Source organism: Onychomys torridus, chromosome 1 (genome assembly GCF_903995425.1).
Source record: "Onychomys torridus chromosome 1, mOncTor1.1, whole genome shotgun sequence".
Taxonomy (NCBI): domain Eukaryota; kingdom Metazoa; phylum Chordata; class Mammalia; order Rodentia; family Cricetidae; genus Onychomys; species Onychomys torridus.
Window position 1 is genome coordinate 14,603,298 of NC_050443.1, and position 14,660 is coordinate 14,617,957.

The 14,660-nt window shown below is 51.3% G+C and overlaps 1 protein-coding gene across 1 annotated transcript; it reads left to right on the forward strand.

Moving 5' to 3' along the window:
- The first annotated feature begins 212 nt into the window (after window positions 1-212).
- Window positions 213-9,327, forward strand: Exosc5 (exosome component 5). The gene is made up of 6 exons (XM_036186029.1): window positions 213-491; window positions 3,766-3,879; window positions 4,731-4,852; window positions 5,885-6,025; window positions 6,912-7,001; window positions 9,005-9,327. Exons 1-6 carry the CDS (start codon window positions 344-346, stop codon window positions 9,095-9,097), a joined length of 708 nt encoding a protein of 235 aa, XP_036041922.1. The 5' UTR covers window positions 213-343; the 3' UTR covers window positions 9,098-9,327.
- The last annotated feature ends 5,333 nt before the right edge of the window (window positions 9,328-14,660 follow it).

Consider the following 14,660-nt stretch of genomic DNA (forward strand, 5'->3'; position numbering starts at 1 on the left):
ACATAAGTTAATATGACAATTGTTATTATCTAAAATTGCTCCAGTTTTCTGCTTCTAGTTGCTCCAATATCAGGCAGCAAAAGGACAGCCTGACTAGAGTCTCACGGATTTAGGGCCCGGGGGTCTTGGGCAAGATGGGCCCATTCCGACACCCGCCCCCTAGTCTTTATTGTCCAATGGCTTTACCAGAATTAGGAGGTGGAGGTGGGCGGAACCGGATTGTTAGTAAACGTTGAGCCACGTGCGAGGGTGAATCCAGGCGCGCCCCAGACCAGCGCACGCGCGGTAGTTATGCGGCCGGGCGGAAGCTCCGGTAGGATCTCTGCGCGCGTGGTCGGCGGCTATGGAGGTAACTAAGCGTGCAGACGCCGAGGCAAGTACCGACACCGGAACAGAGTCCAGCCCTCGAAATCCAGTCTGCAGCCTCCGGCATTTTGCTTGTGAACAGAACCTGCTGTCCCGGCCGGATGGATCTGCTTCTTTTCTGCAAGGTAAGACCCTAACCAGGCTGAAGTGCGTGCGCCAGCCTCACCGAAGTGGGGTTTGTTTTTGAAGAGCGGTTACTGTGTGGTGTGCAACCGAGTGCGCCCATCCCCTTGTAAAAACTATTTCTAAATATTGGGGATACACACCTCTCCCAACGAAAAGAAATGACACGTCCAGCCTGGTAAATAACCTCTCTGAAGGAATCGGGGATATTACCACCCTAGTAAGCGGGAATATTACAGAAGAGGTGAAATTCCACCAAGACAAATATTTCCCTTGACTAGATTTCCTCCCACACACTTCTTTTGTATCCACACATCACCGGTTGAGGCTCAGGTGTTCATTTGCGTACATACCCTTTGAAACAGACTCGTCACCAATGGTTTAAATGTAATTACCGTGGCAGAAGATTTATCCAAGTAAATGCTCTTCAAATTGGATGTGATATTCCCATCCTGGGCTGACAAGTATCTCCCCCTTCTCCCACTCCATATTTGAATAAATGTGCCTTTGCTTGGTATACACAGCTCATCAGAGTAAGCGGATAGAGAGAGAAAAGGGAGGTCTCATGACTGACACCCGCACATCCTCACTCCACTGCGAGTCCAACCACCTTTGAGAGGTCATGGGAATGTGAGGAACTATCAAAACAGACATTGGTCTCCAAAGCGAGTTCCAGGAAAGGCACAAAGCTACACAGAGAAACCCTGTCTCAAAAAAACAACAAACAGACATTGAAAAGAGGGCAGTGAATCAGTGAATTGGTGTCAACACTGGTGAGCTGTGTTTGAGATGTAAGGGCTGACTACTTTAGGGCTAATTAAGTTGGAGATCATTGCTTCTGGTGCAGTGCAGTGTTGGGGTCAGAGAAAGGGAGAAAAGACAGAGTGGAGACAACTCTTCAAGAGTTTTCCTGTGAGAGAATCAGGTAGAGGGGGCAAACATTGAAGACTGACGTGAGGTTAAGAAAAGAGAGAACTGGGGCTGGAGAAATGGCTAACACCTATTGCTCTTGCAGCCAAAGTTAGTCCCCAACACCCATATAACTCCAGATCTAGGAGATTGGAAGCCCTCTTCCGGCCTCTGAGGCACCTACACTCAGGAGCATGTGCACACACTCCGTACACAGAGGCACCTCTCCTATGTTCTAAAACTCAAAACCCATGGGGCCCTAGTGCAAATGAGACTTTCAAAAAGTATGTTCCAAACACTTCTGAACTAAAAGTCTATGGTAAGTTTACAGAAACTACAGAAGGGGGGGTGGGGGCGGTTGCGGTGGGGACAGTGGCAAACAATACAAATTGATGGATGTATATGACAATGACAGAATGAAATCTGTTATCTTGTATGTGTTCTCATTAAGATTCTGTGGCTGAGATAAGGGCTGTGACCAAAAGCAACTCAGGAAGAAAGGGTTTGTTTGGCTTTCATGTCCCAAGTTGTATTCCATTGAGGGAAACCGAGGCAGGAACTGAAGTAGAGACCATGAAGGAACCCTTGCTTCTTATGGCTTGCTCAGCCTGCTTTTATATACAACCTAGGCCTACCTGCCCAAAACTGGCATGGCCCACAGTGAGCTGGACCCTTCCATATCGATTATTAATCAATAAAATGCCCCTGCACACAATTCCTCGGTTGAGGTTCCCCCTTTTCAGATCTATCTAACTTGTGATGAGTTGACAAACTAGCCAGCACAGTATCTCAACTTAAAATCAGAATTAACAAAAACTGATGGGGCCAGGCGGTGGTGGCGCACGCCTTTAATCCCAGCACTCTGGAGGCAGAGGCAGGCGGATTACAGAGTTGAGGCCAGCCTAGACCACAGAGTGAGTTTCAGGAAAGGCAAAAGCTACATAGAGAAACTTTGTCTGGGGAGAGAAAAAAAACAAAACAACTCTTGGTACATTTCCCTAATCCCAACACTTGGGTGGTAGAGGCAAGAGGATCAGTTCAAGGCCAGGTTCACTCAGCTACATAGCAAGTTCAAGGCAACTTAGACTGTATAGAGCCTAAGCTCAGAAAATCCAACAATAAAAATCTACAAAGCCCAGGAGCCTATCACCTGCCTTTGTAGGCTAGCCATCTTGGTTTTTGTTTTTTGAGGTTAGTTTGGGGTTTTTTGTTTGTTTGTTTTTGTTTTTGTTTTTGTTTGCTTTGGACTTTGCACATGCTAGGTAAATGCCATACCCTTGAGCTACATCCCTAACCCCTTGGTTTTTAAATTATTTTTTTATGGCTCTCCCTGGTGCCTGAGGAGCTCAGAAGAGTATGTTAGGTCCCCTGGAGCTGTAGTTACAGATGTTTGGGAGTCCCCTGCAAAAGCAACAAGTACTCTTAACTGCCGAGCCACCTCTCCAGCCCCAACCTGTGGTTCACTTATACACATACATTTGTCAGTTTGGAATTGTGCTGTGAAGTGTGTTGGTTATTGAGCATTATGGTCAGAAACATGTGGAAACCACTGTTTGAGTACAGGGTCTTCACTTGGTAGATGGCCTCTCTGTTGCCTACAGAGGTTATCAAAGTCACACAAGGGCCAAGAATAGGCAGTCAGGGACAGAAGCCGGGCTTTTTATTCTCCTACCCATTCATATCCTTTCTGGGGAAATAGATCCCTACCCATTGCAACTATAGACCCTTTTTGTCTATTTTTGTTAGGCCTTTTAAAATACTTTTATTAGTATAGATTAATTATATGTAATAATGGGTTTCTGTTTGGTTGGTTTGTGAGATGGTCTCGTGTAGCTCAGGGTGGCCTCAAACTCAGTCCAGAGCCAAGGATGACCTTGAATTCCTGACTCTCCTGCCTGCCTCCCAAACACTGGCGTAAGTATATATAGGCCTGTGTGAGTGAGTGAGACCCACATGTGTACGAGTGCCCATGAAGGGCAGAAGAGGGTGATACCCCTTGGAGCTGAGTTACATGGTGGTTGTGAGCAGCCTGATGTGAGTGCTGGGGACTGAATTCTAGGCCTCTAGAAGAGCAGTATACGTGCTGACCCGCTGAGCTGTCTCTCCAGCCCTAACTACTTCTAAAACTCACTAGCAGCCGAAGACTATAATAGACTCTGCGCATACTGGCCGGCGTCCTAGACACTTCAAGTGAAGTGTGTCTTTTTAAAATTGGTATTTATTTCATCTTCTTGTTATTGTCATGTGATCTTCACACAAGTGCCACAAGGAAGGGACTAGAGTGAGCCCCTGGTAGAGGTAAGAAAGCAGGGAGGAGCATTGGTAAGGTGGCATGGTGTGGTGAGGTCTCCGCTGATGTCTCCCCAGGTGACACCTCTGTCCTGGCTGGAGTGTATGGGCCGGCTGAGGTGAAGGTCAGCAAAGAAATCTTCAACAAGGCCACACTCGAAGTGATCCTGAGGCCAAAGATCGGGCTGCCTGGTAACTGGACTCAGCTAAACCTCCAAAGACCCAGTCTGTTAGGACCTCACCCATTCCCCACCGCTTGCTGCATCCAGTCTCCACTGCCCCGCTCTTTGCCCAGCGCTCTTTGCTTTGTTTTTAGTTTTTGCTGCACCCGGGGATGGAATCCAGAGCCTCATGCCTGCTAGACAGATGCTCTTCCAGAGAGCCACACTCCTGGGCTCTCACTGGTGGATTCTGGTCAAGCCCTCTTCTGCTTAGACCTCCCAGGCCCTCACTGATGGGCTCCAAGCAGGCATTCTAATAGTGAGCCACGGCACCACCTTTCCCTGGTGAACTTCAGGCTAGGTGCCTGGGCCATGCCACCAGCCTTTTACTTCTTGACATGGGGTCTTAAGTTGCCTAAGCTGTTACTGAGCTCTCTGTAACCTACGCTGCCCTCAAATTTGTGATCCCCCTGCCTGAGTGTCTCAAATCCTGAGGTTGCAGACCAGCACCACCAGACCCACCTTCTTGAGCTCCTTCTTTGTCTCTGTCCTTCCCTTCTGTGCCTTCATTTCTTTTTTCCATTAACTTGTTCTCTGCCCTTTTACCGCATCACCGTGTGTACGGTGGGGTGGGCCTGTTCTGGTGGGGTCGAGAAGGCCAATAGCACAGGAGGTGGGCACTCCTGGGCATTCTTCCTTGGGTGGGTGGCTGGCTGGTGGGCCCTCGGGAAGGTTCAGGCCCTGCCTTCTCTCTCCTGGGAGTGTGCACACCTTCCTGGGCTGAGACTGACAGCCCCTTCTGGAAGTCTGCTTCCAGAGGCTGCATTGAGAACAAGATGATAGGGTAGAGGGAAAGAGCCTGACAACTTCCTGTCTCCCCAGGCGTAGCGGAGAAGAGCCGGGAGCAGCTGATCAGGAATACATGTGAAGCCGTGGTTCTGGGAGCCCTGCACCCCCGCACCTCAATCACGGTGGTGCTGCAGGTGGTGAGCGATGCTGGCTCTGTATCCTTTCCCAGCCCTCTCCTCTAGGAAGTGCCCAGAACCTCCCTTGTGGCTTCCCTTCTGGTGACCTCTCAGCTACGCAGAACCCATGAAACAAGGCCAGGGCCAGCAAGAGGGCCCAGCGGGTAAAGTGCTTGCTACCAGGCCTGACGACCTGAGTTCAGTCCCCAAGACTCACATGCTGGACAGAGAAACCAGTTCCTGCAAGTTGTCCTCTGAGCACCACATGAGCACCACAGCACACAGCTGCCGTGGACACACACACACACAAACAAAACCAGTTTTTAAAAACTAGCAAGCAGGGCTCACTGTGTGCTCCGCAGTGCTCTCATTTAGTTCCCACAGGACTTGTGTCGAGTAGCATTATAATTCCTGTGTAGATCCTAAGGCTCAGGCTTTCTGGTTCAAGAGCCTAAGGACTCATTCGTGTGTGTCTCTCATGTTTGCCTGTTTTGGGCTGAGGAAACTGAAGCTCAGAGAGGGGCCGTGTCTTGCCCAAGGGAATAGGATGGTGGCAGCCAGAGGCTGCAGAGATGGGACTCAAGCTCAGGCCTGTCCAAGCCCAGAGCTTGAGCTAGTGACATCTCTTCACCTTGGCCTGAGTTAGTTTCTGGCTCTCTGCTGGGGAGCACCAAGCAGGTAGAATGGTCATTGGCTCCATTATCTAGCACGGTGGCTGCCCACTGGATTCCCAGGTGTCTTCCCTGTGTGACTGGGAGATCCCTCTTTCTCTGACCGTTTCACTAAAGATATTTGGTACATCCCTTAGCTTATGTATCTGTTCCCTAGCAACAGCCTATTTAACACAGGGAGACTGGGAGCAGTTGGCCTCCTAGCTGGAGGGAGGTGATTATGCCCAGTATAGAACAGTGGCAACTACTTGGTGCCAGAACCACATAGCCACCCTGCCATGCTACTGCTCTGTGATCAATTAGTGATGTCTGCCACAGGCATCAGTGGGTAAAGGGACATGTGGATGTGTTCTGCTGGCCAGTCCTACAGAAGACACACTTCTTAACCACTGATGCCCAGCTCTTGGCCTGTTGCCTGAATGCTGCCTGCATGGCATTGGTGGACGCAGGTGTGCCCATGCGGGCTCTCTTCTGTGGGGTCAGCTGTGCCCTGGACTCTGATGGCAATCTTATGCTGGACCCCACAACCAAGCAAGAAAAGGTAGGCATGGAAAGTTAATGTTGGTGAAGGGCTACAGCCCAGTGGCTCTGCATGCCTCCAGGCCTGCCTTCTGTGCAAATCGGTTGGCTCGTGTACCCTGGCCCTTTTGGCAAGTTCTGCCCCATTCATCAAGGTTCATTCAGCTTTAAGTGCTAGATACACAACTCAGACTTGCACAAGCCAGAAAAGAAACTTGCTAGCATTCATTACCAAAGTGTAGAACAGACCTCTGGTTCTTGTGCTCCATGTTGATCATGATGACAATTAGGGAAGCATGTCGTTTTCAGCACTTCACATGAAGGGTGCGATGCAGGGGTGGCAACAACAGTGCCAGAGAAGCCAGGAGGAAGAAGAGATGCAGTGCAGGCTGGGCCCCCAGCCAGGTCTTGCCATGACATCATCATCATAACTGGTTGCAGATGTACACACAGAATAGAGCTGAGGGGCAGGGTTCTGTCTTGGCTGTGGGAGTTCAGAACCCACCTCACCTCTGGCTTTTACTGCAACTGCTGGTGTCAGAGTGGGGACCACAGTACTTCTCTCAGGGCTTCCTGGGCTCCCCTCAGATAACTGGGAAAACCTAGTGGCAAGGGAGCCATGGGGACTGGATCACTGGTTTGTCTGTAGTACCGAGCAAGGAAGGGAAAGTGGGCGGTGGAGAGGCAGCCAGGAAATGACCAGCACTGTGGCTCCCCCTATGGGATGGGAGAGCTGTCAGAATAAAGGCAAAGAAGAGAAATAATTACCCTGGGATTGCATAGTGTGCAGACAGACGACTGCAGTTGACCTAGAAGCTAAGGAACCGGTTATCCCTGTTTGAGACTGGCTGAGATCTTAAGAGAGGAGGGTCCCAGGACACTTACTACCTTCTACCTCTTGGCCCTAGGAGGCCCGGGCCATCCTGACCTTTGCTCTGGACAGTGTGGAGCAGAAGCTGCTGATGTCCACCACCAAGGGGCTCTATTCTGATGCCGAGGTACCAATGTGGGGGTGGGACACAACCCAGAACTTTTTCTCATCACATACCATCTTGTCCCAGCTCACAGCACGCCCTTGTTTCCATCCATGTTGGGTGGGTAGGTTTTCAGGACTTAGTTCTTAAAGTGCTTGCCTGGCATGTACAAGGTCCCAAGCCACAGGTTTAATCTCAGCACTTGGGAGACAAAGGCAGGCAGGCATAGCTGAGTTCAGGGCCAGCCTAGTCTACATGGAAAGTTACAAGCCAGCCAGGGTGACATTGTGAGATCCTGTCTTAACAAGCAAAAAAGCCAAAAGAGGGAGTTTCTCTGTAGCAGTTTTAAAGGAATGCCTGGGTGACGAAATCAGAAAACAGGGTTCAGCTTGAATGAGGTGTTGTGTCTATCCTAAGGTCCCTAGTTGTCGTCACAAAACAGTGCCACCTAGAATTCTGGGTTTCCAGGGGGGCAGAATTGGACAACTTAGTCCGTCCTTGTGTTTCTTCTCCAGCCCTGTGGGGCTAGCCTATGTGGCAGTAGGGACTTAACTCCAATTTCATGACTCTTACGGTTATTTGGGTTGGGTGTGGTGGCACTTCAGAAGCTGAGGCAGGAGGACTGTTTGAGTTCCAGGCCAGTCTGAACTACATAGTAAAAACTTGATGGCTCAGCAGCTAAGAGCTCTCCAGAGGGCTCAGATTCAATTCCCAGTGTCCACATGGCAGCGCAAAACTGTCTGTAACTCAGAGCTGGGTGGTGGTGGCACCCGGGAGGCAGAGGCAGGTGGATCTCCATGAATTTGTGGCCAGCTTAGTCTACAGAGCAAGTTCCAGGACAGGCTCCAAAGCTACACAGAGAAACCCTGTCTCAAAAAAACAAACAAAAAAACTGGCGGGGCAGTGATGGCGCACGCTTTTAATCCCAGTACTTGGAGGCAGAGGCAGGTGGATCTCTGTGAATTCGAGGCCAGCCTGGGCTACAGAGTGAGTTCCAGGAAAGGCGCAAAGCTACACAGAGAAACCCTGTCTCGGGGGGAAAACAAAAACAAAAAACCTGTAACTCCTGTTCCAGGGGGTACAGCACCCTCATAACAGATATACATGCAGGCAAAATACCAATGTATGTAAAATAAAGAAATAAAGGGGCGCAATAGGTAGGTCTAGTGGCTCTCACCTTTACTCCCCAGCTCTCAGCAGACTAAGGCAGGAGAATCACTAAGTTTGAGATTATCCTGAGCTCCACAGATCTAGGCCAACCTGGGCTACATAGTGAGTTACAGGCCAGCCTGAGCAATCTAGTGAGACCCTGTCTCACGCAAACAACAGTGAAAAGGATTTGAAGGTTAAAGGGTTAGGCTCTAATTCTGGGGGGTTCCAACTCTCTGAGTTCTTCAGGGTGTCAGGACTCTGATCTCACGGCTTTGAGGGCCTGTGGCTTTCAGAGTCTGGTCCCCCACACCCTTCTGCTCTTTTCATTAAGATAAAACTTAAGGGCTGGGAAGATAGTTCTGAAAGTACAGACTTGCTGCCTGACCACCTGACTTCAGTCCCCAGGACTAGAGAACCAACTCCCCAAGTTGTCCTCTAATCTCTACAGGCCACGAGCATGTACAAGTGTGCACCACACCCCACACACACACACACACACACACACACCACACACACACACACACACTGTAAATTGCATATTAAAAAGGGGGCGCAAGCTTAGGGGTCCTGAGGATGTGACTTTATTGGTAGAGGGTTTGTCTAGCATGCATGAGACCTTGGGTTCCATCCCCAGCATCCTATAAAACCAGGTGTAGTGGTGTACTTAGGAGACTGAGGCAGGAGGATTGTTCAGGGCTGTTATGTGTATATCTCATTACAGGTATGCACCACTACCATTATGGGGTGGGAATTGGGAGGTAGTGAAGGAGGAGATGGCCATCCTAGTGAGGAGTAATGTAGTGTTTGGGGGAGGGCGCTATGTTGGCCTCATTTGGGGAGTAACCCCGGGCACTAACTGGCTTCTCCCTTCCCAGCTCCAGCAGTGCCTGGCTGCTGCCCAGGCTGCCTCACACCACATCTTCCGCTTCTACCGGGAATCACTGCAGAGGCGCTACTCCAAGAGCTGAGACGAGACAGGGCAGGGCGCCCCGTCACCACGCCCACTGCCTCCAGCTGCCACAGGCCAGCACCCCAGTTTACCTCTCTCTGTGCCCATGTGGCTTCCAGTCCTACAGCATCAGGGGCTCCTGTGCCAGGCTGGGGAGGAGGCTCAGGGACATTTCCAAGCCTGGTCACAACCCTCCCCTCAACAGGACACCATTAAAGGGAGCTCACCTGCGTTGAGTGAATGAGTCAATGGCCGCTGGTTCTGATGTCTGGCGAGCACTTATTGGGCCTGCTGGGCACCAAGAAGGTGGCACTGAATGAGAGACCCAGGTCCCATGTTCCAGGGTGAGAGAGGTGTGGTAGCATGTGCCAACAGTCCTATCACTGGGCATAGTGAGACCAGCGTGGGCTACCCAAGACTCTTATTTTTAAAAAGAAGGTGATCTGGAAAGGGCTCAGTAGTTAAGAGCACTTGTCGCTCTTCTGAGGACCTGAGTTCAGTTCCCAGCACCCACATCAGGTGGCTCACAACCATCTGTAACTCCAGCTGTTGGGGATCAGACATCCTCTTCTGGGCTCTGGGCACTTGTACACACAAACAAAATTACATCTAAACGGGGGGTTTAGTTTTGAGGGGTAGTTAGTTCTGTATCAGGATGCAGAGGTGGTGCAGCTGAAGGAGGAAAGTGGCGGTGAGCTCCTGGGTAACATGGAGGAGAGCCCGAGGGGTTCAGGCAGGGAGGAGAGCTGGAGGAAAGGGAAGAGGTGTGCAGGAAGGAACAGACAGCCACATGGGACTTGGGGGGCCACCAGCAGAGGCCCATATCTAGCACCCCAATGAAAGGCTGATACAGTCCTCATTTGAAGATAACATAAACAGGAGCCCTATAGCTGTGAGGTTACCAGCTAGCCTGCAGAGGAAGGCCAAGGCCATGAGACTTGTCCCAGAGCCCTGGCAATTCAGGGCAACACCAGCATTCTGGGAATGCCTTGTTTAAGCAAGTCATTGAGTCTCAGCCAGCTAGTGCTCCCATGCTCGTGGTATTGAGAAGGCTGGAGCCAAGCATTTGGGAATTTCTGTAAAGATTAACCCCCACAGCCGTCAACATGGGGCCAAATCAGCAGACCGCAGACACAATTTCCATGTGTTGGGCCCATTCTGCCTTGTATTTCACAGGCTAGACCTAGCTCACACTCCCCACCAGCACCCTCCCGAGCAGGTATCCTTACTCCTGATACCAGGAAGAAAATGTGTGGGTATCTTTAGCTTGGAGTTTTGCCCTCAGATGCTGGAGGGAATGCTAAGTGGAAAAAAGTATTTTCTTCTGTCACAGTGACATCTAACAGCCAAACTCCTGCCTTTTTATTATTTGATGTTCTCAGGCCCCATCTTGTGGTCACTCCCTGTGTACTGCCAAGTGCTGGGTTGGCAGTTCACCTACTTGGTACCACCAGCCCTTTGATTCCTTAAAGATCCACCTCTTACATAGCCAGGCATTGGTGGTGCACACTTGGAGGCCCGTTCTGCAGAAAACCCAGGGCCTTGGCTGAAGTAGGTTTGGAGAGCCGTTTGGGAAGGAAGATGTTTGGTCTCTAGATGACTTAAGCTGTCAGGATTCTTTTTCCACAAGAAAGAGAAATTATGTTTGCAGAGGGAGCCATGCTCACATCACTGAAGCCCAGGTTCAGTATTTCGTTTTGGTGTCTCTAAGACTTACTTGATTTGGTTTTTTGAGACAGTCTCACTGTGTAGCTCTTGACTGGCCTGGAACTCATATGTAGACCAGTTTGGACTTGAACTCAGAGATATACCTGCCTCTGCCTCCTTAGTGCTGGGAGTAAAGGTGAGCACCACCACCCTGAGCTGGCTCTGGGGTTTGAACTCAGGGACTTGTGAATTCTGAACAAGCTGTACACTGTTGAGACATGCCCCTGGCCCTCTTCACCACCATTACCTTCCTCCCCTCCCCCACCCCCAAACTGGGTATCTCTGTATAGCCCTGGCTGCCCTGGATCTCACCCTGTAGACCTGGCTGGCCTCAAACTCACAGAGACCTGCCTGCCTCTCTGCCTCCTGAGTGCTGGGAATGCCAACTTCATTTTGTATGTTTCATCAGAGTCTCACTAAGCTGTCAAGGCTGGCTCTCTTCTCCCCGTAGTCCTGATTTAAACCCAGGACCTGGTACATGCTAGACAAGTGATCTACCACTAAGCTCACCTCCAGGCCAACTTGAACTTGTGATCCTCGTGCCTTGGCCTCCTGAGTTACCAGAATACCAAGCGTATTCCCACCACAGTTCCTTTCCTTCTGACTGTGCCTAGAACAACCTAGATGGCTGTGAGCTGCCATGCCAGCAACCCTCTGGAAGAGCAGCCAGTACTCTTCCCCACTGAGCCATCTCTCCAGCCAGCACTGATTTTTCTAGCTAGCTGACCTGGGGGAGGGTTTCTCCTTGTCTGGGTGTGCTTCATCTCTGCTAAGTCTGACCCATCCCATGAGGCATCACCTGTCAAGTTCCCTTCAGGCACACAGCTGCCAAGGCCCACCCACCTGGGCTCCACCAGACCAAGTCCCAAACCAAACCAAACAAAGTTGTAGAGTAAGGGACACAGGCATAATGTGGGAGATCAAGAAGGCCTCCTGTTGCTTCTCGGCCTCCCTGGCCTTGGGTGCTCCTGTACTGAGCCACACCCACAGCTCAACTAGCAGGTTCTTGGCAACAGCTCATCAGCTGAACCACACCTCCAGCACCTTTGTGGTGGACCCTAGGTTAGTGCTCTATTGCTGGGCCAGTCTCCCGTCAATCTTTGGAAAAACAGTGGTACCGTTAAGTTCTGACCCCCAACCCAGGCTGTCGTAAGTGAAGCACTGTGTAACCTGTAGTGGGCAAATTCTTGTCTTTATAAGACATCATCCAATTCCAGGTTACAGGAGCAGTCAAGATGCAGGACAAAGCTAAAGATGTAATACACATATCAATACTCTAAAGTATGCTAGCCAGTGCAAGTTAACAACCAGTGCTTAGGAGGCTGAGTCAGGAAGATCCTCAGGGGTATGTTAGCCTATGTGTATATATTGAGACCATATTTTTGGGTTGTTTTTTTTTTGTTTATTTTTTTTAAAGGATGTGAGGGGAATACAGTGAACGGTAAAAACATCACTTAAAACACTTTAAGATGAGGATATTGACACTTCACAACATGGGAAGATGGGAGTCAGAACCTGGCTCCAGGGACTGATTGTTTACTATGTTTTGTTTCTGGAGACAGGATCTCAAACTCACAATGTATCCAAGGACGGTCTTGAAGTAATCCTTTTGTCTCTACCTCATGGACCACTATGCTTAGCAGACTCTAGTCTTAATCCCTAACCTCTGCTACTTCCTGGCCAGTGTGATGTTACTATTATCGGTGTATCATCAGTGTCTTAAGTTACTTCCGCCTTTAGCCCAGTTCCAGGCCAGTTAGCAGTGAAGTGCATTTCTAGGTAAGAATGAATGGTGGAGGTCCATTCACTAGAGGGCTTCTTAAGCTAGAGGATGTTTGAGTTGGGAGTGGGTAATGAAGGTAAGATCCTGAGTTCCTATATCAACTGCTACTACGGCAACTGCATTTGGCTTCCTGCAATGGGGATAAGATGATGATGTGCCAGACAGCCATGAAGGAAAGACAGAAGACACCTCCTTCCCTGTGCCTCCTTTTTTCCCACGGTCCCTAGTCTTGGTCCAGTTACTCAGCAAACCTCAAAAGAAGGGGAAAGAACATCCTAGCTGGGGGTAACAGATAGGAGAGAGCTAGGAGGGCAGGAAGGATTATGGGTGCCACAGAGGGAGGTGAGGTGACAGAGATGAGTAGGTATGTGAGAGAGAAGACACGGAAATGGGGGAGGCACATGCCGGAAGAGATATGCGTTTGAGAAGAAATACAGTCTGAAGGGAGAGGAAAGGACTTCTCCACCGAAAAGGTTACCTTAAGTAGTGGCCAGAGAGGGGTGTCATTAGGTCGTAGCCACAACTGGGTTCAGCAATGTGCAACCGGGGGAGGGGGGGGCTATTGCTCCCTAAAGCTCCGGGGTCATACGAAGTGCCTGGGTTCCGCGTGGGTGCCGACAGGGCGGGGCCGTGAGTGTCCCCGCCCACTGCTGGAGTGAGGAGGGCGGGAGACTAACAGCCTAGGGAGGGCGGGCTCCGGACCTGCCTCGTCTCGCCCCAGGGCTCCGCGCGCGATTCCCCCCCCCCCCCCCCGCCTCCCCCCATCCCCCGTCCCGGGCACGGGAAGGAAAGGGAAGGGAGGAGGGCGAGGCGGCCGGACGCTGGGTTTTCCCCAGCCTCCCCTAGGAGGAACTGGGACTCTAGGGGTACAGCCTGCCAGGGTTCAGCTCTGTGGGGTCCTCTTACCCCCTTAAGAAGCGCAGGCTCCTCCCCACGCGCGTGGCACCCACGTGGGGCTTTCTCACCCTTACTGACTCGGTTTTCTCATTTGGGTTTTGCAGACTCTCACCCCCCCCCCCACACCTCTAGCCGCTCCCCTAGGGCTCGATTCCTAGGGCTTAGCCACTCCCTTCCACGCCCAGGCGAGGGGTGCTCACCACTCACGCCTGGGTGGCACCGTATCCCTGCTCCACCCGCCCGCCTGCCCCGCGGGGCCATCTTCCCACGCCAGTCTCCCCACTTTTTATAACTCCTTTCCAATAACCCAGTATTCTAGATTTCTTGGGGACTCGCTCGCTTCCTCCACTGGGCTTCGCCTGCCCGCTCGCGCGCTCTTTTACTTCCCTTAGCAAAACACCCGTGACACCTCCCGGCTCATTTTCCGCAACCTCTCCGCTCCTCTCCCATTAGCCTTCTCTCAACGACTTCACTTCCCTTTTTCAATTAATTTATCACTTGCAACCCCACGGTGACTCCACAGATCCCCCTATCCAGCATGAGCCTGGCGCCTTCTGGAAGTGAGCCCACTCCAGAGTTTATCTGGCAGTTCTAGGGTCCTCATCCCCTACTTTTTCTGTCCTTGAATCTCCTCTCTCCATCTCACGACCCGATCTAGCGTCAGCTTTGCACGTTGCCTCTCCTTTCCCAAATGCTGGGTTCCTTCCATTCTCCTGAGGCGGGCTCTACCTTTCTAAAAGGGATCCCAACGAGCCCTGCAGTTTTAAGCACCGTAAGAGTAATTTAAAAACAACGACAAAACCTGACAAATGCTCTTCTAAAGGGGACCCTCGCCACGATCTTGTCGCCCTCTAGAAGAGGACCACTTTCGCTCACTGTCTCTTCCTCCCCAAGACCAGACACCTGTGGTAGGGACTAAGCGCTATCCAATTTGGGACACCCACACACTCGTTCCCCGCGCCCCCAGGGGTCCCCTTCCTCCAGCCAGTTTCCTCTGCCGGTAATTTCCTCCCAATGACCCCTGCACTCCGGCGCCCCCTGTGGGCTCCCTCCCGGCTCCCGGCCCCTCCGAGCTCACCGTTGTTGCGGTCCACCATTAGCACGCGGGTGACCTCTTTGGCGTAGTAGTCCGCCTCGGGTTCGGGCTCCGGGTCGGCGCTCTCGCCTGCTACCCGGTCGCGGGTGCTGTTGTACA